This window comes from Sesamum indicum, linkage group LG6 (assembly GCF_000512975.1).
Source record: "Sesamum indicum cultivar Zhongzhi No. 13 linkage group LG6, S_indicum_v1.0, whole genome shotgun sequence".
In the NCBI taxonomy this organism is placed as follows: Eukaryota; Viridiplantae; Streptophyta; class Magnoliopsida; order Lamiales; family Pedaliaceae; genus Sesamum; species Sesamum indicum.
Window position 1 is genome coordinate 17500411 of NC_026150.1, and position 22812 is coordinate 17523222.

General features: G+C 35.8%; 4 protein-coding genes across 14 annotated transcripts in view; 3 read left to right on the forward strand and 1 right to left on the reverse strand.

Annotated features, from left to right (window-relative positions):
* LOC105164797 overlaps positions 1–5946 on the forward strand; it is a 19419-nt gene extending 13473 nt beyond the window's left edge. Inside the window, 9 exon segments of the mRNA XM_011083569.2 lie at positions 517–582; positions 698–829; positions 1306–2130; positions 2334–2614; positions 2725–2981; positions 4138–4376; positions 4507–4698; positions 5166–5438; positions 5575–5946. Of these exon segments, the coding sequence (XP_011081871.1) occupies positions 517–582; positions 698–829; positions 1306–2130; positions 2334–2614; positions 2725–2981; positions 4138–4376; positions 4507–4698; positions 5166–5438; positions 5575–5721 (2412 nt within the window). The 3' untranslated portion in view covers positions 5722–5946.
* LOC105164798 (psbP domain-containing protein 5, chloroplastic) lies at positions 6083–11043 on the reverse strand. Its single transcript, XM_011083570.2, has 11 exons — positions 10892–11043; positions 10623–10804; positions 9815–9923; positions 8813–8862; positions 8519–8586; positions 8332–8430; positions 7409–7468; positions 7241–7300; positions 7101–7155; positions 6784–6833; positions 6083–6345 (listed from the first exon to the last, which is right to left on the reverse strand). The coding sequence occupies exons 1-11, from the start codon at positions 10954–10956 to the stop codon at positions 6247–6249; spliced, it is 897 nt and encodes a 298-aa protein (XP_011081872.1). The 5' UTR covers positions 10957–11043; the 3' UTR covers positions 6083–6246.
* On the forward strand, positions 11337–14770 carry LOC105164799 (polyadenylate-binding protein-interacting protein 6). Of its 2 annotated transcripts, XM_020694323.1 has the most exons (4): positions 11337–11502; positions 13294–13742; positions 13935–13976; positions 14304–14770. In XM_020694323.1, the coding sequence occupies exons 2-4, from the start codon at positions 13296–13298 to the stop codon at positions 14469–14471; spliced, it is 657 nt and encodes a 218-aa protein (XP_020549982.1). In that variant the 5' UTR covers positions 11337–11502; positions 13294–13295; the 3' UTR covers positions 14472–14770. The 2 variants fall into 2 exon arrangements, with proteins under 2 accessions (XP_020549982.1, XP_011081873.1); XM_011083571.2 differs by lacking the exon at positions 13935–13976.
* On the forward strand, positions 16003–22387 carry LOC105164800 (pentatricopeptide repeat-containing protein At1g63330-like). Of its 10 annotated transcripts, none has more exons than XM_020694406.1 (5): positions 16003–18769; positions 18904–18962; positions 19082–19186; positions 19645–19726; positions 22112–22387. In XM_020694406.1, the coding sequence occupies exon 1, from the start codon at positions 16315–16317 to the stop codon at positions 18463–18465; it is 2151 nt and encodes a 716-aa protein (XP_020550065.1). In that variant the 5' UTR covers positions 16003–16314; the 3' UTR covers positions 18466–18769; positions 18904–18962; positions 19082–19186; positions 19645–19726; positions 22112–22387. The 10 variants fall into 10 exon arrangements, with proteins under 10 accessions (XP_020550065.1, XP_011081876.1, XP_020550062.1 ...); XM_011083574.2 differs by having other exon boundaries at positions 16003–18752; XM_020694403.1 differs by having other exon boundaries at positions 16003–18962.

The following is a 22812-nucleotide window of genomic DNA, read 5'->3' on the forward strand; positions in this document are numbered from 1 at the left end:
GTGGGCTCATCAAATAGATTTTTAAATGGTGCATATTTACTTGGAATAATCACTTATTTTAGTTGTAGGCACTGAATTTGAGATCAACTGGGGTCAGATGAGATTCAGTTTTAATTCATCTTCCGGTTGGATATTTTAAAGTAGAATAGTGGTACATAAAAAACGGAACCTTTAATGTAACAACATGAGGCCGACCAGCTGATATGATCTCTATGTCCACAAATGCACTTTTAGTTCACCATTTTCCACTTTTTGAATCTAAGGGCAGAGTTGCTTGCTGTTGTGGTATTTGCAAGCCTCAATTGTGAAATCCCGGCTGCTAGCATATTTGATTAATAGCAATATTATCATTTTCCTTGTTGATTGTCATTTTTCTCCCTTTCCCCTTTGTTTTTCTGTTTTGCTTTTTCTTTGCTTTTACTAATCAGGATGAGTTTTTAAATTACTTAATTGCTTGTACATGCTTTGACTTTGTGCTACCATTTACTTTATGTGGTTCTCTTTGCATGCTTACAGGACCTCTTCATACAAAGTTTGCAGTCAGTTGGACTGTGTGCTGAAAGCCTTCAAAAACTTCTGGAGGCATGTTACTTGCAAAGTTTAAAGATTTGATTTAGTGGGATTCCTAGGAGCTTCTAGGTGGAGCTTTAATTTGCATTCTATTTAAAATTAGCTATTTGTGTAAAACATGTTATAGGAAGTTCGGGGTCACTGTGCTGCATCATATGAAGTTGTCCTTGACGATTTCGATCTTCCTGGTTTAGCTGAACTTAAAGGTCGCTGGCGTGGTTCTTTAGATGCAAGTGGAGGAGGCAATGGAGACACAACGGTAGATATCTTGCACATTTTGTGTTTTAATCATATTGATTCAACGACGCAAAATTAAGTTTCTGATTGAAATTTTAGCTGGCTACTTCACCATTGGAGCTATATAACTCTTCGATGCTTTATCTTGATTCTATTCATAATTTGGTGGAGAATCTCGACTTCCCATGAGTATTAGTTCTACGTGAAGTTACTTCATTTCTTTTGATTTCTTACTGAGATAACTCCTCTTCTGGACCTGTAGTAGAAAAACTAATTAACCCCCCAAGTCAATATCAAATTTTTGTTACTGTGCATCTTCATGGATCTCCGTGTTTCTGTTAAATTATCTGGGGAAGAAAGGAAGTTTGAACCTAGGTGAGCCACTAGTTGGTCAAGAATGCAATTTCTATTCCCCCAGTTGAGGCTCACCTAGTTGGTCAAGAATGCAATTTCTATTCCCCCAGTTGATTTCTTCCTTTTTTTCTTTTTCTATTTTAGGCCGAGTTTGACTTTCATGGAGAGGAATGGGAGTGGGGAACATATACAACGCAGCGGATTCTAGCAGCTGGTATGTACAGCAACAATGATGGTCTGCGTCTTGAGAAAATCTTCATCCAAAGGGATAATGCCACGATCCACGCAGATGGAACAGTATTAGGGCCAAAGACAAATTTGCATTTTGCTGTTCTGAATTTTCCGGTCAGTTTGGTTCCTACTTTAGTTCAGGTTATTGAAAATTCAGCCACTGAAGCTGTTCACTCTCTGCGGCAATTATTAGCACCAATTAGAGGCATCCTACACATGGAAGGTGATCTTAAAGGAAATCTAGCTAAACCAGAATGTGATGTCCAAGTCAGGCTCCTTGATGGGGCGATTGGTGGAATTGAACTTGGTAGGGCTGAAGTTGTTGCTTCTCTAACCCCAACAAGCCGTTTCCTGTTTAACGCAAAATTTGAACCCATTGTTCAAAATGGCCATGTACATATTCAAGGAAGCATTCCTGTGACACTTGTACAGAACAATATTTCGGAGGAAGAAGGTACTGAAAGAGATAGAACTGAAGCCACATGGGTTCGAGGTTGGGATACAGAGAGAAGTAAAGCATCTGCAGATGAAGCTAGTGATAGAAAGGGGTCCAGAGAAAAAAATCAAGAGGTTTGGGATACACAATTGGCAGAGAGCCTCAGGGGTTTGAACTGGAACATATTGGATGCAGGGGAAGTTAGGATTGATGCTGATATTAAAGATGGTGGCATGATGTTGCTAACAGCATTGTCTCCTTATGCTAACTGGCTCCATGGAAATGCCGAAATTATGCTTCAGGTTGGTACAATTGCTGTTATACAGCCAAACAATACTATGAGAAGTGTGTATGTCCCCACTCTCTTGTCATTGTCTTTTGCATTCTCTCTCCCCCCCCCCCCACACACACACACACACACACTCTCTCTCTCTCTCTCTCACACTCAACATCCACCCCTGCTGCAGACACATTTGGTTATGAATTCGAGTTTCATGTTGTATAGGTAAGGGGCACTGTTGAGCAACCCGTACTGGATGGGTCTGCCTATTTTCACAGGGCAACTGTGTCTTCACCTGTACTTAGGAAACCAGTAACTAATCTTGGAGGGACAGTGCTTGTAAATTCAAATAGATTGCGAATTGGCTCATTGGAGGGTAGAGTAAGCAGAAAGGGTAAATTGTCTGTAAAAGGGAATCTGCCCCTCCGAATAAGTGAAGCGGCTCTCAGTGACAAACTAGACTTGAAATGTGAGGTTCTGGAAGTGCGTGCAAGGAATATCTTGAGGTACTTTTTAATCTCAAATGCAAACAAATTTGTTGTTGCTCTTGATTTTCTTTTTGAATTTCGTTTTCCCGTTTTCATCATTTCTCGGAACTGAAAATATCATACCAAAGTGGCCAGGTTGATTCTCAGTTGCAAATTACTGGATCTATTATGCAACCAAACATCTCTGGAAAGATAAAGATTAGCCAAGGAGAAGTATATCTACCACATGACAAGGGTAGTGCAGTTGCTCCTTTCAATAGGGATACAACAAATGAACCAAGGTCAGCAGCTGGTGGTTATGGCCGCATAGTTGCATCAAAGTATGTTTCACGTTTTCTCAACCTAATACCAGCGTCATCGAAGAGCGCCTTCCACCAATCATCTGGTAAGAGTGCATAAGAAGTTGAAGCTGAGCTTTATAGTTGATTTTAGCAGTAGGCTTTAAGCATTTGGCTTTATTTAGTCAAAGGGATCAAAATAATTCATGTTTTGGAGAAAGTTGAAGGCGATACGGGACAACATAAATTACTTATTTTGCTGACTGGTGAAGAAGATGGTCTTTGAGTGAATTTATATGATGTTGTACAGCAGTTTGTAAGTTTTTTACAGAAGGGCCTTATAAAATTAAAAGATGAACTGTTAAAATCTTATAAGCTTATTTCAAAAGGTAAAGAGTTCCTCATTTCCTCTTAACAAGCTCCATAATTTCATGTTTATTACAAAATTGTCATCACCTAACATCTTATAAGCCCCAGCCCTTTTTTTCCCCCGACGCTTCAAAATTGTTTTTTTGAAACATAAGATTTGACATATTATTAGCTCCAAATCATTTGAACAGATGTATGAGTTTATAAGATTTTTATGGTTAGCTAGACATCCTCTGGAATCACAAGGAAATGAAGAAGGAAAAGAAAGAAAGTTATGAACGAATAGTACTCTTCCTAAGCACATACGGAAAACTAATGAATTGCCAAACAGCCATGTGTATTATTGATGCTTGTGGACAGTGAGCCCAAACTTGAGGTTATGAAGGCACCAATTTATCAAGACCCAAATCTTTGAACATCCAGTTTCCACTACCTGTTCCTCTATATTGATTAATGCCGAGAAACATCCACGTAGAACAAGGTAACAACAAAGAATATACATCAGAAAGGGTTGTTGAAGACAGTATCAGGACTACTTTTTGTCAGGTAATACTGTCACGGAGATAACATAGAACTCAATTAAGGGTCCTTATGTGCAAGAAAGTTGAAAATAAGAATCAACTAGTGGCTAGATGAGTTAAGAGAGGGGACATAAAAGGTATAGGCGGGCCACCTGACCTTCCCAATCTGGATTTTAGATTATACATTATACACAGTTACTTACATGGCATCTTATGCGTTTGACTCAAAGAAAATAAAATTTGTAAGACCTATAACTTTTGGAATGATGCCATGTTACGACAGTTTTATGTCTCATATAAGTGTGCGATTGGTTGATCATAAAGTGTTTGTAACTTGAGTTCCTAATGTTTTGACCAACCGTGATGTTTGCAGGTGAAAGTGATGAGGTTGAAAAGGAGATGGTGCTGGTGAATAGTAAGCCGAAACTAGATATCCGCCTAACAGACTTGAGGGTTGCTCTTGGACCTGAACTGAGGATAGTTTATCCTCTGATACTCAATTTTGCTGTTAGTGGAGAGCTTGAATTAAATGGTCCAGCTCATCCCAAATGGATAAAACCTAAAGGCATTCTGACATTCGAGAATGGTGATGTAAATCTTGTTGCGACACAGGTAACATTTATATATTGGTGAAAGACCTTGAAGTATGTGCTGCAACTCTGTGGTCAATTTTTCTCCATATAAATGTTATTGAAATGCTTGTTTGGTCATTATATTTCATTTTTGTGTATCCTAAATCTAGGTGAGGCTCAAGCGAGAACATCTTAATATAGCAAAATTTGAGCCTGACAATGGACTTGATCCGATGTTGGATTTAGCCCTGGTAGGATCAGAATGGCAATTTAGGATTCAAAGTCGAGCTAGCAAATGGCAGGAAAAATTGGTGGTGACTTCAACTCGTTCAGGGGAGCAAGATGTCCTCTCAACTACTGAGGTAAATTTCGATGCTAAAACCTAAAGTTTTCATGAAGCTTGTGCAATGCGCTTTTAGAGAAGTGTGTTGAATGTTAGACCAGGAGTCACAGCATGAATTACACAGTTATAAATATCTTATCTCATGCTTTCTTGTGGATATCATTTATGTTGGTAAGTAGATGTGAGTGGACAAATAATTTCTGTGCTGTCACTTTTGTGACTCATGGTTGTGCAAGTCGTCTTTGGTCTATTATGAAGAAAAACTAACATGGAGTACTCTAGATTTTAAGTGCATCTGTTATTGGACATGCTGAATCTGCAATGTTTATGCTGGTTTTGTTGCTACGCACTTTTCTTTAGCGTATTTATCCTTCCTGCCTTGGAGAATTTATGTGAATCATCCATATCTTTAAGGCAATGAGAGATTTCTGGAAATAAGTTTCTCTCCAAGAAAACAAATGTAACTTCTGGTTTTTGCCTAAACAGGCTGCTAGAGTCTTTGAAAGTCAACTAGCTGAATCAATACTGGAAGGCGATGGCCAGCTTGCATTTAAGAAGCTTGCTACCGCAACGCTTGAGACATTGATGCCGAGGATAGAGGGCAAGGGAGAATTTGGACAGGCAAGGTGGAGGCTAGTTTATGCTCCCCAAATCCCCAGTTTGCTTTCTGTGGACCCTACAGTTGATCCCCTCAAGTCTCTGGCTAGCAACATTTCATTTGGAACTGAAGTTGAAGTCCAGCTGGGGAAGCGTCTTCAGGTCTAATATTGATCAATAATTTTAAGTCTCAAACTCTTGCGAGCTGTTGACTGAATGGCTGACATTTCAAGAATCCATCTTGGTAGGCTTGCCTGTAATTTCTCTCTATTTTCTAATTAACATTTCACGCTTGCAGGCATCTGTAGTTAGGCAGATGAAGGATTCAGAGATGGCAATGCAGTGGACTTTGATCTACCAGCTCACAAGCCGTCTTCGGGTGCTCCTACAATCTGCTCCGTCCAAACGTCTCTTATTCGAATACTCTACAACTTCACAGGACTAGCATGGCGGATGAACATCTTCATCTTTAGACTAGAACTGTTTGAAGCCCTTTACCAACTGTAAACATCCCGTTCTCCAGCCAAAGTCGAGCAGTGATATGATTTAGTGTAAAGCCTTCTATTCTTTTCTCTTCACGGATGTGTTCATCGAATTTTGACCTTGTAAATTGATTCTGTAAATATTTGTTCTTTGCACAAATATGAAATGAGCTTGTTTTTAGGTGCCACTTGTCAGTTTCTGTTTCTTCTTTAGCCTCAGCTGCAGCCAAATTATTTTATGTTTCAAGCATAAACGAAAAGCTCCAATAACCATCCAACTTGGAAAGATTTGCTAAGATTGTCTCAAGTTCAATGGAGAAAAAATGGAGGCAGAGATAGATTTGGTATATGCTAAATGCGGAATCTTTCTATTGCTAAAACAAAACCACATAGAAAAATAGTACTCTTTCATTGGTCCAGATAACGATCTCGATTACATTCTGCTATCAGAAAAATGCATGATTGCAGCAGCTGAAGAAAGAGAGCTGTCACCAAAATCTCCAGGGGTCCTTGTAGGGGGGAACATAATTTTCTGTAGGGGGGAGAAGCCGGAAAGATGCCACAGTTTTCTCCAGTATTGGTCCCATCTGCATGACAAAGCAACCCCGTCAAAATAACCCCTATATTACCTCTTATTTTCATAGAAATCCATAGTATATTAATTGATTCAAGAATAAGTGAAAGCAAACCTGGAAAAAACCAAGAAAGATGGTCCAAATTGCTGGTCCAATGTAAATGAGAAACCATATTTCTTGTAGATTTTGGAGCAAATATTATTATCTATAAATTGTCCAAATTGAATAGAGAACTAAGGACATCATTTACTTGACTGCCCATCTTTCAACTCAGCAGAAGAAAATCACACACAGAATATTCATGTTAAGGGAATTGCAATTTCAAAGTAATATCGAGTAAAGCAATGTACTGTACAAGGGGAAAAATCGACAGTGTCCAGAGGGTGAACTAGATTTTATGATTGCATGGGAGTGTGGTTTAGACATGCTCAGAGAAGAAATTAAATTTACCTTTTCCCACTGCTTGCTTAGAGTTGATGCACTGAGAGAGTATAAATAACCTGTGACAATAATTCTTCAATAAGCTAACCAGCCAAAAAATTTAAAAATGGAAATCAATTTAGCATAAATCAGGCAAAACTGTCAGTTAGTTTAATGAAATGCTTCTCCAGTAGGGGAATTGAAATCAAGATGATAAAACTATCTCTGATGAAAATCTCATTAGCCAAACAGTACAAATTTCAAAAAATTAGGATACTCTAGCACCCAATGGTGTGAACAGTAATCCCCTGCAAAATGTTAGATGACCAAATAGTATGATATCCTACCATCACGTTCAGCTGTGGAAGCTACAAAATGTCGGTAAAGGTTTGGTTCCTGAGCCTGCATCATTCAGCATAAAGTATCATGATAAGTACCTCAGTTGACATTCATCACTACGTACAGGGTAATAAATAAGGAGCCTTACAGTTTTAGTTGGTGATTTGCGAACCAAATATTCATAATACCAATATGGCTCGCCATCAACCTAAGAATAACATAAAATAGGCTGGATGTAAGCAGAATTAATTGAATTTACACAGAGAATTGGAGTCTTAGTAATTGAAATACTACGACTTGCAGCAACAGAACTTACTGTAGCAGCATGTGCATCAAGGACTGAACTTTCATCCATTCGCTGACTAGAGGTTACCCGCTGTTGAGAACAGTTGAATGTCATTCAAAGCACTTATTGGGAGAGGAAAACCAACTTTGCAGGATATGCATTGAAGAGAACAAACTGAAGCAGCCCTATGAAGATGCAAATGAAACCTAAAAATGGTCTCATTGACGAGTATCTAAAGTAGACAGCACGCTAGACAACTGTAATGTAGAGAAGTAAACAAAATCGAGTTGTTCTAAAAATTGCACATAACCATTGCACTTCATAAATTATAATCCAAATTAGAGAAAAAGTAGGCATGTGTTGAAAAACTCCGAGGCGAATCTAAATGTGTTCCTGAGTTTGAAAGACAAGATCTAAGGTATTGAAATGGATATATTTAATTAGGTTGCAGCTTTGGTGCAGTTAGACAGTTCTTGTTCACCACCTTTTCAAATTTGCTGACAAATAGGAGTTGGGATTGTGAAAATCTGGTGGTAAAGAACCATAACTCAATCTTTCTGACCAATAACAGCTTGCCTCAGCAATTATTTTATTATGTTAAGGATACTCGATCCCACCCTATCAGCATGGTTCCATAACATCATGCCTGAAGAGATCTTCTCATTATGGAAGGGGACATGTATACAATGGCAGCGGAGAAATACAAAATCACTAATTATTAATAGAGAATAGCTGAACTGAGAAAGTAGAGTCCGTTGTAATTATTACACAAAATGAAAAGGTCCACTCGTCGCTGTGATTACTTTAGGCAAGACGACGAGGCAAAGATTTAAGCAGGACTTATGTGTTGGGCATCATTAAATACATCCTATAGGTCACATGGATTTACACGAAAAGTGAAAAAACATGATAGGCCAAAGCCTTACATACATGAAACAAGAGAGGCAAAATACCAGAGCAGACTTGTCTGCTAAAACAGAATCAGCAATGTCTTTAGCACGCCAAGTACTTTTGTCTTTAGATTTCAGGAATAGTGAATTGGGGGGACCTATCTGAATCAAAGAGTTAAGTAATAGTCTCAAAGAAGAATCCAGAATATTATTTGTGCAACTAGGGAAATGCATGGTAGAACCATATTACCGAAACTGATATTATGAGATTGTCAATAAAATCAACCCTCTCAGAGACGATACGAAGGCGCGCATCAGCTGTATGATAATCAATATGTTTGGGTAAGCTCATAGATGATGTGCCAAAAATCCCATAATTTAAGGGGAGGGAGGCGGAGGAAAAAAAGAAAGAAAAGTTAGATCCGGTTCCATGAAACATCAATTACATAAGGAAATAACTGAAGTTAATGAGATAGGTGACAATTATTAACAATACTGAATTTTCGGTCTTTCATCATTTAAATATGCGAATGTACTAACTTACGGGACAATGGTGCAGCTGATGAATAACGCTCCGGCTTTCTAGATTCCACCCTTCAAATAGATGAAAAGAGTGAGGTTCCTACAATTTAAATACAAGAAAATGAAATAGAAAGCATTTTCTCTTAATCAGTAATATAACTCTGCTTTGTGTTAAAAAAAAAAGAAGTTATTAACATTCATTTCACACGAAAAGCCAAAAAGAAAGAGGAGAAGAAAAAGAAAAAAGGAAACTCCAGGCATAACACTTGCATTATCACTTATCTTTTTCACAGATAACCTTGGAAAGTTTCTTGACATTTGAAGACGGAAAAGCATGATTTAAAGTTTAAGTGAAGACATTGGTATTTACAGGTTGAGGATTAGGGAAAACCAAGGTATGGAAATAACTTTTTCCAGCTGATTTAATTCTGCTTATAGATAGTGACAAAAGTTGTGATTGCAAATTCAGTTGCCCACTTGCCAAGCAGGGGCTGAACAAGGTTTAGCAGACATAGTTCATTCATGAACCTTGCAGGTGATCATCTTTTACTACTCCAGAACTTTGTAAATATTCTTTCTAAACACAAAAGATAAGAGTGATATCCTACAGCACGCATCAACTGAGTACAAGCTTAAGCTTGACTGCATCAATTACAAGGTAGAAGAACAGCATACACAGGGTAACTTGTAATTTCCCACTTGGCTTATCATCCTGGTTGGTTTTAAGTTTTATATCATCTAATATTCAGTGTGGTATGAAAATTTTGTTATAGATGGCAAAATCCAATTATGGATTTAATTTAGTTAATGAAAGACAGAAAATCACATTCAAAAGACTAAAGCTAAAATCTTAGATGATTTTTTTTTTTATCTGGATAAAATAATAATAATCTAATATTTTAGCACCAGTTTTTTTTAACGTGATTTTCTTAGATGATAAATATAATTGAAATTGTAAAGAAGTTGAGTATCTTATACACAATCATCAATTACCAATATTTAACTGACATAAATAACATTTTACCATTTGAAAACAAACTTATTGGAAGGCAGTTCTGTGGGATACAAATATGAATAAGCATTTATATCATCAACTAGTAGATCCATCTTCAATTCTTCCTCGGCTCCAGAGCCTGCAGCATCAGCAATTCAACATTCAAGAAAAACTAATTAATACCCGGTATGCGTTAAAGCCTTATAACCATGTGAGTTGTTAAACTTCTTGCAGAATAACTAGCAGGTACGGTAATTTAAAGTACAACCTAAAAGTAATGTTCAATCTTGGTAGCTCATAGTTCCCCCAGGTTCCAGAGAGGTTGCATATGAACTCCATATAATTTTTATACGTCCCAGCAGAAACATTCAGTATGAGATTCCCCAATTCACTAAAACATCATCCAAATACACCACATTTGGTTGCATTGCATGATGCAAAACATCATATTTTGGTTACATGAGCAAAATCTTCCATACTTCATTTTATATATGGCATCTATTGAGTCACAGGGAACTTAAGTTCAATTATTACTTCTGAAATTTATTCTTGTGAATTCACACCATCCCATCCCATGAAATTACTCCAGTATCCGTCTCTAAGAAATATACCTACTCATAGACACTAGAAACTCACATCAATAGAACTCAACATCTCAGAAAATATAGATTAAAAACTCCGAATCAATTTTCAACTTGGAGAAAATTAGAAAGAATAAAAATATATTACAAAACACTTAACAGTAACAAATGAGGCCAGAGAACTTGCGCATATTAGACTCCTTTATACAGTAAAAACTTCCAATGAGGGGAAAATGAATGAATTTCTCAATATTTACCTAAAGTTGGGAAAATTAGAGAGAGCGAAGAAGAAAATCCCATTAATATTACATCCCTCCTCAAAATCCTATTCAGCGAAAAGGGTCCTGAAGAATCACTCAAGCTCGCAATTGCTCTTATCATTTTTCCACGTACTTTAGGTCTCTTCTTGGTTGAAACAGACATGCTGTGAGCTATATTCCTGTAGACCAACAGAAGATAAAACACAGAATCAAGAAACAAACAGAGGATAACATTGTAGTATATAGTCTAGCAAAAAAAAAGATACCCGGAGATGGGAAGATTTGGAGCGAGAGAATGGCGCGAACTGATTGAAGAAAGAGCTGATGCCATGGAAGTTTGTCTTTGCTTGCACTGTATCAGCTCATCCACTCTGCTTTGTGAAAGATAACTGGAAAATTGTCTCTTTATGAATTTACAACAAAATACAGGGCTTATGTGAAAATAGCCTACTTTTTGGGGGGCAGAACTCATATTTTATAAAAATTATACTAAATATTTTAATAACTTATGAGTTATTAAATATTTACGAAATATATTGAAGGAATTTCTAAGTTGGTCCGTACACCCTATTAATCATAATTGCATACAAACAATGGACAAATTTAGTAAGCGGGACCCACAAAGTAACACACGTCATCATCCGGAAAACGACACGAGTGACCGTGGAAAATAACTATATATATATATATATATATTAGTGATAAAGGTTATTTCCATTTCCGTTTTTGATTTTTGTTTCTCTCCTTCCTTGTCTGTTAATTCGCCCTCAAACTTTTTCTCTCTATCAGTTCTGTCTCCAATTTTCAAGGGATCACGAAATATAGGGTTTTCTCCGTCTCCAGAATTTGCTATCTCCTGGAATTCTTGTCTCAGCGTGTAAGTTTTTTTTTTTTTTTTTAATAATAAATTTTAATTCTTTTTGCAGCTATATATCATCTTAATTTAACGTACTTGTGGAATTTTTTCGCGGTTTAATTATGAATTTCGTCTGATTTAGCTTGCGAATTATTTCCTGTTTTTTATATGAGATCATGCATTTTTACACCTGATTTCTGGCTTTATTTGATTCGATCGGCGGCGTTAGTTTTGTCGGACGTTGTTAATTGATATTGTATATGTACGGCGGCCTGCATGAATTTTGTGTTTTCGTGGCTTTTTTTTTTTTGTGAAAAGAAATAAGAAGTCTGTTGATATTTTTGAATGAGTTATTTCTTTTATGAGTATTTTATCTGCCGAGTTGATATATTTTAGGTTTTATGACTGATGACAACAGAAGGAAGTTTTAAGAATAAGAAAAAGAAGAATTCAAACACAATTTTGTTTCTCTGCTGCACAAGGAGAATTAAGTGCATCATAGATTTACTTATGATTTAAACCGAGTTCTCCTTGCATCTTTTACTGGTTTCTTGGCCAATAAGAATTTGGACAAATAACAAGTTAGATGGTGGTGTGTATACCATACATCATAGAAGTTCTGATTGACATGAAGGGTGTTTCAGTACATATACTTGAGTTCTTCAGTCTGAACGTTTAGGAATTTCTGTTATTGAGTGGTATAATTGTTGAATGAATTGGGTCGATCTCTTGGTATCGTTCATTTTTCGTATTTCATTGTAAATCTCTATAATAACTCTCCTTAACAGCAGAAAGAATGAATGCAGTCTAATGTGGTACCATGTTCCTTGTTTTTTCTATTCTTTCAACTATGCCCTTTCCTCAAGTCGGATAGATATATTGACCTTTGAGCTGTTTCAAACATTCAGTTCCTCACATTTGTAAAGAGGCGCAGGATAAATTTGGACCCTGTTGAAAAGAACAGATGCTCTACTGTGACTCTGTTGTAACTGTTTCTAATTTGTGCGGCTATGCCCTTCCTCAAATCAGATATCTTGATCTTTTGAGTTGTTTCAGTTCCTTATATATTTCTAGTGGCGAGGATATGGAGCTACAAGGTTGACCCTGTTTGAAGTTAACTTTTGCTTGCTTATTACTCCCTGAACAAGCGCCGGGGGTTGGGGACTTAACTTCTCAAGAAGATGGTTGCAGACAAAATGATCAATGACTATAATTTACTGTTTCATCCTGCTCCAGGAAATTAGGTGTTGGATTTATATTTGATAACTATTCTCAAGTACACATGTTGGTCTCTCAAATATGCGATTTTCGCATTATGCTCCTTCTGAATTGACTCGGTCTTCAAGGACTTATCTGGTTGCCCTTGTAACTGCTAACGTCTTATCTCTCCTCCCACCCGACCCCTAATAAGAGAAGAAATAAGAAACAGCAGTGTGATGCTTCTAGATAATTAACTCCAATTCAGGGCCTCGTGCGAAGTGTGCTGACGTTAATGTTATCTGTCTTTTTAACTGAGTTGATCCTGCTTCAGATATTAGCGATTTTGCAAAATGACTTCTTTGGCTTGCTTTATGATCTTGGGAAATATATATGTAATTTACATTAAATTTGATATATATTTATTTCTTAAATTAGTTTTATATCACCCATGGCACATGAATTGTGATGTGCATGTCTGTTTGGTAAAGACTACAGCTGTCCAATGTTTTGGAGTCAGTTGCTCGAGAGTCTTGGAATTGCTAAAAGTACATTGTTATTGTTTTAAATGATTAAGTTGAAGTCGTTCATCATTTATGCTTTTTCATTTTTCAGCAATGAAGACAGGAAGATCTTCTTTGAATCCCTATGCAGCATCCTATGTACCACTCTCGAAAAGAAGGGCTGCTGATGAGGGAAAAATTTTGAATACAGCAAAAGAATTACAGAATGGAAGTGAGATCATACACTATGGACATCAACCTGACAATAAGTTGACTCGTGGTCAGCAGCAAAATGTTTCTCAAAACTATGTACATACTTCTGGTTCTCCTCAAACTGCCGAGTTTACAAAATGGAAGGGTCATCATGCTGGTGAATTCTATGCTTCTTCGTCACATTATCCAAATGAGATACGGGAAAAATCAAATTTTGATCAAGAATTTATGGACTTAGCATACCTCCAGATCAATTTTCCTGGCATATCAGAGGAGTCACTTTCTGATGTTTATTTAGCCAACAAATGTGACCTAGATTCTGCAGTTGACATGCTGAATCAACTAGAAGTAATTTTCTGAATTATTCAAATTTCACACATTTTAAGCTTGTTGATGTGCATTCGGAATTTAAAATTTTATCTCCATATCATTTAATTATGTTTCAAGTGCATTTGTGATTGTAATATTAACTTTTGTGCTACTAGTGGTTGATTAAATGTTTATGCATTGCATGTGGTTGGTAACACTTTATCGTGTTAGATGATCGATTCAAGGATGCTTCACTTTCTTTCCCATGTTAAGGTTCTTTCTCTCTTTGAACTTTCTTGTTCATGTGACGATGGTATAAAAAGAACTCTTGATTAAATGCAATTACTGAGTTCCCCTATTTCCGATTTGTGACATTTGATTGCATTCTCTCACTCCATTGACCCATTTTTCCTCTTTTCTTAGTGATCCCTCTAGAATTGGGAATTTGGTTATGAGTTCAAAACTTCAATGGAATTGTACGGTCATTCATTGAAGATCTGTTTTTCCGTATTTGGTGGATATTTTAATTATTACACCTGGTTAATCTGTGGAGTCTCTATTTTCTAATCATACATATGTCGTATCAATTACATTTTACAGATCTACCCTGATGATTCATCAGATAAGCTTCCAGACACTTTAGACATTGGTGATGTGCCGGAATCTGTGTCTTCTAGTGGGTTAGTATCATTGCAGGAACAAAGAAACTCGACAGCAAAAGCCGGAGCTTCAACATCTGGTTCATCCAAATTCTCTTCTACAAGCTAATCTGCTGATATTTCAGATCAGCATATTGTATGGGTTGGTTATATGCAACTTGTGGATATCTGTTAGTGTGAAATGGAGAAAATGTTAAGGAAGCTTGGCACCCATCCATACGGTTTCCTTGCCTTCTGTTGTACAGCTTAAAGCTGGTTTGTACTTCTCTCGTATCATGTTCCATCCCATGGGTTGATAAGTCAACCATTATATCGTCACGCCTACTGAAATTTTCTTATCTGAGAATGATATGAAATTGTTAATATCATTTTACCATCATTGTTTTGTTGATTGGAATCATTTGGCTACATCTTTGTTTTGTTGTTAAATGTGCTAAATTAGTGGCGTGGTATTATTAATTGTCATTTGCGGTGATATCGTTTTATTTTCTTTTGTAGTTATATAACATGTTTGTATAGATGTATAAACAATCAATAGGTATGGGAAAGAACAAAGGATGTAGTAGCAATATCAAAGGTATAAATCAAATATATACTACCACTTTAGTGAAAAAGTGGGAAGTTTCAAGAACAATTAGTTATATAATAATTGGGTTAAATTACAACAATCTTCCATGAATTTTGACATAATTATGAATATTATCTTATTATTTAAAAAATTATAATTACTTCATGATATTTGTTGAAATTATGTAACCTGTGGATGGATGTATGAAATTGTAAATTTTGCTTTTGTAATTTTTTTTGAAATTAAAAATTTATTAAAAAATCAAATGGGGTTGTTGATTTTTTTTTAAAATTATATATAAATTATCCACTTAGTTCATAAAAAAATAAATAAAATTATAACTTTTAATCCATAAGAGTATTTTGATCAATTTATTACAAAAAAATGAATTGCCAAATTTCGGGGAGGTGGTTGTAATGCACTACCTTAATAATTATAAATCATTACACTGAAATTTCAAAACCATTAAGACAAAAATGAGATTATTCATAAAATTAAAATTTCAATACTAAAATTTGTTATTTAAGTCGATTACCCTACAAATTAATTTTAATTCACGACCTCTGGATTGGATTGGTATTATATTTATTTCATAAATAGAATTGATATTAAAATAATCCTTTTTGGAATTTGCAAATTATAATGACTATCAATCTGTATTTAATTAAGTAAGAAATAAAATGATTAATTAACTAGAATTAATAAAATATATTAATTTTAAATATGTATGAATAGAAAATAATCGACAAAATAAATTGATTTAAAAAATAGCATAAATGTATGAAAAAATATTTTAATCAATTAATAGATAATATAAGTTCATAATTTAGTTTGAGGTCACGGGATCGAGTTTCACATAACGTATGCGTATTTATTTTGTTGTTATATTAATTTATTATAATTTTTTTATTTTATATTTCTTAATTGATTCAACTCGTGTATTTCTCATTTGCTCACCAAAATAAATAAATAAATAAATAATAATTGAAAATTGAATAAGTACAAGGGAGGGAGAAAATCAAGTAAAAACTCGCCTTCCTAAACTAAGACCTTTTACGTCGTCGTACTCTGACTCAGCAAAGGGTTTTTCTTTCTGCATATGCAGTCGCTAGGGTTTATGTCTTCCTTCTCAGTCCACAGTGGCGGGAAAAAGAAAAGGAATTTTTCCAGCAGTTTCATTTGTTCAAGTTTGCGAGAGCTCCTTTTTTGTTTTTCAATATGTACAATCAAAACTCAATCTAATTTTCAGTTAAATATACCTATACATGTTCTTTGCATTGACAAAAAAAGAAAAGAAAAAAGAGTTAGCTAATGTGATGCAGTTTCAATTAGTTAATCCGCCAACTTTATTGGGTGATTGCCGCAATTCTTGCATTTCTGAAGAATGTATTCTTGCACCCTGTATTCCTTACCCGCAAGAAAAAGATTGTCTTTTCTATCCCACTTGATGGGCGTTTCCACTTCTTGTTGTGCTGCTCAAGATGCTGACTTTTCATCAGACGATAGCGTGGCGCCGGAGTTATGTGGTTATAGTGAGCTGCAGCAGAGAATGCAGAGGCACGCGACCTCAGGTAGCATAAAAAAAGCTCTTGAGACGCTGAATTTCATGAGGGATAGTATTCCGGGGAAACCGACTGTTTACGACTATAATTCCATGATTAGATGCTATTTCAGGTCGGGAAATGTGGTGCTTGATGAGTTGTTTGAGGTGTATATTGGGATGAAAAGATCAGGGCCTATTCCGAATTTGTTGACTTATCAGACGCTTTTGAATGGGATTATTTCTGGTGGCGCGTTGAAAGTTGCAATTTTGGTCATGGAGGAAATGGTGGCAACTGGGTTTTGGCCATCCTACACCATTTTGTCGAAGTTGTTCAAGAAGCTGTTGAAAGTAGAAAGTGTGGTGGATGCTGCTCTGGTGCTTGAAATTATGTTGAATGTCAATTGCAGCCCGAGTCAGTATGATTTAAGTGCCTTAATCCAGGGCCTTTGTAGAACTGGGATGGTTCAAAAGGCATATTTGGTATTCTTGGCACTATTGACGAAGGGATACTTTTGCGGAGGATGTATTTACAATCCCATACTATGGACTTTTTGTAAGTCAGAGCAGAGTTATGCTGCTTTAGCATTTTTCGGTTTGTTAGAAAAGAAGGGTTTTGTGCCATCTGTTTACTCATATACTGCCTTGGTTTATGCTTTTAGTAAGGAAAGGCTATGGGATGAAGCTTTTCATTTGTTGGATGAAATGGAAAATGTTGGTTGTAAGCCTAGTCTGGTAACTTATACTGTAGTTGTAAAGTTTCTCTGTGATGATGGGAAAGTCGATGAGGCGCTAAGCCTTTTGAGGAGGATGGAAGAGAAAGGATGTGATCCTGACTTGGTTGCATACAATATAGTTCTCCGGGAACTTTGCCATCAAGGTAGGGTTGTTGAAATTGGTGATCTTGTTCGAGTTATTGATCAAAAGGGTTTGTCACCTGACATGTATACTCATGCCGCTTTGGCTGGAGGCATGTTGAAAAGGGGCAAGGTGGAGATTGCCAATAAGCTGTTGCTGGACATTATTTTAAGGGACTGCGCTGTTGATGATGTCATTTATAATATATATCTGCATTCCGTGTGCTTGAATGACGGTGCGAGAGAAGCTTTATCCATGATGCAGAGTATGGTGGAGAACGGTTTTAGACCCACTAATGTATCATACAACACAATCCTGAAGGGATTATGCAAGGAGGAACACATGGATGAAGCTCTAGCCTTATTTGACAGTGCCAACTGGCCTACCAATGGGCCTGATTTGATTTCCTTCAATACTATGCTGTCTGCTGCATGTAAACTGGGAGATTCATCCATGATAAGGCGGATTTTGTGGCGGATGGAATATGAAGGAATAAGATTTGATACTGTGAGTTCAACATGTCTGATTCAGTATTATTGTAAAATTGGGAAAATCACGGAATGCTTGAACCTTGTGGAGTCCATGGTGATTAAGGGTCCACCACCTAATACAATCACTTTTAACACTCTCCTTATTGGCCTATGCAAGAATCGACTACTTGGAATGGCAGAGAAAATGTTCAACTATTTCAAAGAAATTGGAGTTTCACCTAACACGACTACATATAATATTCTAATGCGAGCTTCCATACGAGAAGGCAATGATTTACTGGTATATGAGCTTTCAAGGGACATGTATAGCTGGAAATTGAAGCCGGATGTTGGCACCTATGGTTGCTTCATTTATAGCATTTGTAAAGGAGGCAAGATCTCACTTGCCCTTCATCTTAGAGACCAATTGCGTGAGAATGGAATTGCTCCTAATATTTTTATTTACAATACAATAATGAAAGCCATGTTCATGAGAGGGTTGTTTTGGGAAATCATCTCTCTTTTTAAACACATGGCCATGGATGGCTGTGAACCCAATGAAGGTTCTTTTCTTATGTTGAGACAAGCAAAGCTAAACGGTTGGATGAAGGGTTTTCCTAGAGCTGTACAAGTTTTAGAGTTTGTCATGCGTGGTAACTTGTTCTGAGAATGGGAAGATATCAAATAGAGAATACAGAGCTACTGATGAAGTTGGACCTATTGCCTCATTTTGAAACCTGAGATGTCCTGCCTGAGAATATGTTTTGGCTGAAGATGCCGGTCCTCACAGTCTGCAGCAGATAATAAAATTGTTGATGGAATGAAAGTGTAAGGGTGCTCACATTTATGATCTATAAGCATTCAGTATTCAGAATATCTGCATTTTGATTCTGAAGACTTGGTAAAATTAGAAATCCTCTGGAAAGTTTTCATAAATAGAAGGCAATATTAGAGGTACCTTTCTCTTCATAGTAAGTTAATCTCGGTTTTGTTTTTTTGGGAGTCCCAAGTTCTTTACTTTATATCCTTGTATGTTTCTTTTGACATCCTATTTCCCTCTTTTGGCTTTAATGACATTTGTTTAACCTTCCTTGGATTTTTAAAGCTACTTATGGCTAGACAGAGTCTGTACTCAAACTACTGCCCGCTAACAATCCTCCTGAAGTAACTCTTTACTTTTTGGCACATCTCTTTTCTAAGATTCACTGGATTTCATACTGGTTTAGACACTTGTCCTTGCCAACTGCGTCTGTTCATGCTGTTTTCCTGGTTGTTCTTTCCAGGATTTTACGTTTCATGGAACGTAGCATGCCAGTGTGGACTTTCAATGGCCTCTGGATTCAGCCCGAAGTTTCCAATGCTTTCTACACCTTGTGTGATTTATCTGTGTGAGTCTTCTAGTCACTCTATGCTTGTTACTTATGTTTTTTTATTCTTTAAATGCTTTTGATGAAAACAAAGAGAGGTCTGGAGCTTCATGTGCAAATTTCTTAATGTTATACATCAGATTGAGGCTTCTTGTTACTTTGTTCATATGTTACCTATAGACATCGATTTTCTAGATATGACTTCATCTTCCCTTCTAGGATTAAAGAATATTAAAACAGATTGCTTGACCAACTTCCTCTTCATGTCATTTGATTAACATAATTGTCATTCGTGAATAGCTAAATTCGACTGTTGTATAATTATTTCAGATTAAGTTCTGTGTGAATTGGCAAGTCATTGCTCTATCGCTGTGTGTGCTTGTGTTGCGTGGGCCTGGGTGTGTTTGGCTGGGTATCTCTGAAGATTATGGGCTTTACTCCCCAATTTTTCTGTTGAAATTTTGTACTTTTCTATCTAGGGTTGTCATTGTTGTGGTATTCTACTCCACTATGAATTATGAGTTATCACTCACATTTAGCCGATATCGACATACTTGGAAGGTATTACTAGAAGCTCTGCCTTTATAGCATGTTTGCTTTATGTCATGTTAATTCATTGTATTTGGTCAACTCTTATGAGTCACAGGTTACACTGTGGAACCCGAATGATTATCTATGTTCTTAATGCATATTATAGGATGCGGATGCAATATTTGATTTTCTTTGCCACAACATATATAGCATACAATTATAAACTGGAATAAACTTATTCGAAAAATCACTTTTCAATACCATGTGTCACAAGCATTTTGTTTGACTGTATCTATACTCGTTCTTGTAAGATTAAGGGCCTCAGCTTGAATTTGGTTTGTCAATTTTGTGCAAACTAAAGTAATCTTATATTTTTAAGAGTTGTGTGGAAATCAAAAGGTTAGGTAGAAAATTTAAACACTCAACTGAAACACATATTGGCCGCTACATATAATGCATTCTGATAACATTTAGAGCCTAATGGTAACCGTTGTATCTATGGTTTCCTCTCGACTTGTTTTTCTATCAGAAAAGTGATCCTCGTTCCTTTTCATCCTACTTTGTCGATTTTTCTCCCACATTTGAAAATCAAGAAAATGTTGAACCATTGTTTTTATAATTTGTAAACTTCAAAATCTAAACCCCTGTTGTGATTCTGTGAAGTGTTCTCGTTATCACTGTTGTATGTTTTAAGGCTTCTAAGAATATGAAGGATGCATGTGTAGAGTTGAATGCCAATCGAAAGAACAAAACTTCATTCTTTTTGTAGATTTGCTCGTGGTTTATTCATTTTGTGGGGTTCTTTTCATGGGTCTGCTTTACAATTTTTGATGCCATTTATTTATCATTTTGTATGGATGTACAGAAAATCATGTTGTCATGTTCCTTGATATCTCACTTTTATAGGTGTATCGTAGAAAATTTTGTTAGAAATTCTTTACCATACAATCATAAACTATTTCTTTGTGATCTTCGATAATGGAACATTATGCCAAAATATAGGATGGTTGTCTACATGCCACTTTTAATTTTTTTTAAGGGATTTGAGAACTCTTTCTTCAATATTATGTCTCAAATTTGAGAAATGTTTTTTGAAGCAACATGCAATTTTGACAACTAAATAATCTTATATTTACAAATTTGTTTTTCTTGTTAAATGCCTTCATTTTCTAAAACATGTACTTACCACAAGTATTTTACTCTCTCTCTCTCGTTTTTTTCTTTTTTTTTTTGTTTTTCCTTTTGTCTAAAACATGCTTGAATGAATTGATATTCTTTTGATAAATTTTTTTCTTCCCAAATCAGCTTCTAGTGCACAAATTTTTGTATCCAAAATTTTGTATACAAGACCTACCTAATAATTGGTAGTTTGTGAGATGCATTCATTTAATTGCTTTTGGATAAATGCTTCAGAATTCCTGGAAAGTCCCAATTCAATTTTTTTTTTTTTATAAGAAAGCAGTTTTTATCATTTCAAAAAAGCAATTCATCTGTCCTTTTCCACATTTTGACGATTGAATGTAAGTTTTTTTCAGTTATCGAGAACACTTGAAAAATGACGTATTAATTCTGATGATTTTATCAATACAAATGTACATGCATTCGAGAAATAAATGAATCAAATTGACATGTAGACAACTGTCAGTATTTTAGTATGTGATGTTTCATTAACGAAGTTCACAAATAAATAAGTTGTGATTTGTATAATAATGATTTTCCAACAAATTTTATTATGATACACCTTTAAAAGTCAAATGTCAATAACATGACATGATGTGATTTTTAGTAAAATTTGTACAAAATTTTAAATATATGATGTTAAAAAATTCTGCAAAAGCAAACCCTTGAAACAAATCCAACATATTGAATAAATTAGGAATAAGTTTGCCAAAAGATTGGAGTATTGTTCTCGAAAGAGGTATTCTTCTCAATTTGCATCCATTGTATTCTTGGAGGCTTAAAAAATTCATGTACCTGTTCTTTTCAAATTAGAATAGTGAGAACTTGGACATTTTATAGAGACCAAAGCAGACTTTCGGATTTTGAAGTGTACAAATAAAAATACAATGGCTTTTCAACTTTTTGGATTTTCAAATAAGGGAGAAGTTGACAAAGCGGAAACACATAGGAACATTGGTCACTTTTTTTGTGTTAGAAGAAGAGGGAGAGAGAGCAACAACGTAGATACATAAGTTGGCATTTGGTTTTGAATGTTGTTGAAGTACATTGTGTGTTCAGTAGAGTATTTAAATTTTCTACATTAACCTTAGCCACACAACTCTTGGGGGTACGAGGTTATTTAGGCAAGCACACGTGACAAATCAGTGACGGGCTTCGAGTCCCTCGACCTTAATTAACGAGTATAGATAGATTGCATATGGTTTCTCATTCTTTGCCTTTTGTTTATCTTTTCAGGCTTACATGATGACATGTCGTACGATACGACACAATGCTGTTGAAGATGATCTCGACACAAGAAAAAATCTGTCGAGGAACAACGCTAATGAAGATGATCTCAGCACAAGAAAAGACCTTTTTTGTTAAAGATGATCTTGACACGAGTCCAAGGACATTTGGAGCTCTTTGTTGTAGAGACTAGTCTTGCCTATTGTAAATTAGAATACTAATGTAAAGACTATTTTTTTAGCCAAGGAAATAAAAGTTTTGATCAAAAGATTTTGATATTTATTACTTCAAAACTTGTTTCTGAGAACATAGTATTGAAAATCCATTCGAAATTGATTGCAACACAAGCACCAAACCTGTAATATAATCATCACTTTTCCCTTCGAAAATACACGAGTAAACATCAAGAAAAGAAAAAAACAATGGAGGATATAATAGAAATCACAATTTATGGCGCTTTTATTTGTGGCTGATTGTTGGCGTTATAACTGTGCTTGTTGATGGAGTTCCAAATTAATCAATTTCAGATCCATCGGAGTATGATTCCATCGTTTAAACACAATGTTGCCAAACCAAGCTGCCTTCAATTCCTCTACTTCTTGCAAAACTATGAATGCTACTCTAAATGGCATTGAGGAATGAGTCTCTTGATGCTATGATTGTGTTAGGTATAAATCTGCAGAAACTAAACCAAACCTAAAGAACAAAAA

What these genes read in the sequence shown, in the direction of transcription:
- LOC105164798 (XM_011083570.2), bottom strand. Translation starts at nt 10,956, where the DNA reads ATGGCATCAGCTCTTTCTTCAATCAGTTCGCGCCATTCTCTCGCTCCA. An exon ending in ATCTCATAATATCAGTTTCG is followed by an intron (nt 8,431 to 8,518) that starts GTAATATGGTTC and finishes TCTTTGATTCAG; the next exon opens with ATAGGTCCCCCCAATTCACT. An exon ending in TTCCACAGCTGAACGTGATG is followed by an intron (nt 6,834 to 7,100) that starts GTAGGATATCAT and finishes TTATTGTCACAG; the next exon opens with GTTATTTATACTCTCTCAGT.
- LOC105164799 (XM_020694323.1), top strand. Translation starts at nt 13,296, where the DNA reads ATGAAGACAGGAAGATCTTCTTTGAATCCCTATGCAGCATCCTATGTA. An exon ending in ACATGCTGAATCAACTAGAA is followed by an intron (nt 13,743 to 13,934) that starts GTAATTTTCTGA and finishes TTATCGTGTTAG; the next exon opens with ATGATCGATTCAAGGATGCT. An exon ending in ACTTTCTTTCCCATGTTAAG is followed by an intron (nt 13,977 to 14,303) that starts GTTCTTTCTCTC and finishes TACATTTTACAG; the next exon opens with ATCTACCCTGATGATTCATC.
- LOC105164800 (XM_020694402.1), top strand. Translation starts at nt 16,315, where the DNA reads ATGTATTCTTGCACCCTGTATTCCTTACCCGCAAGAAAAAGATTGTCT.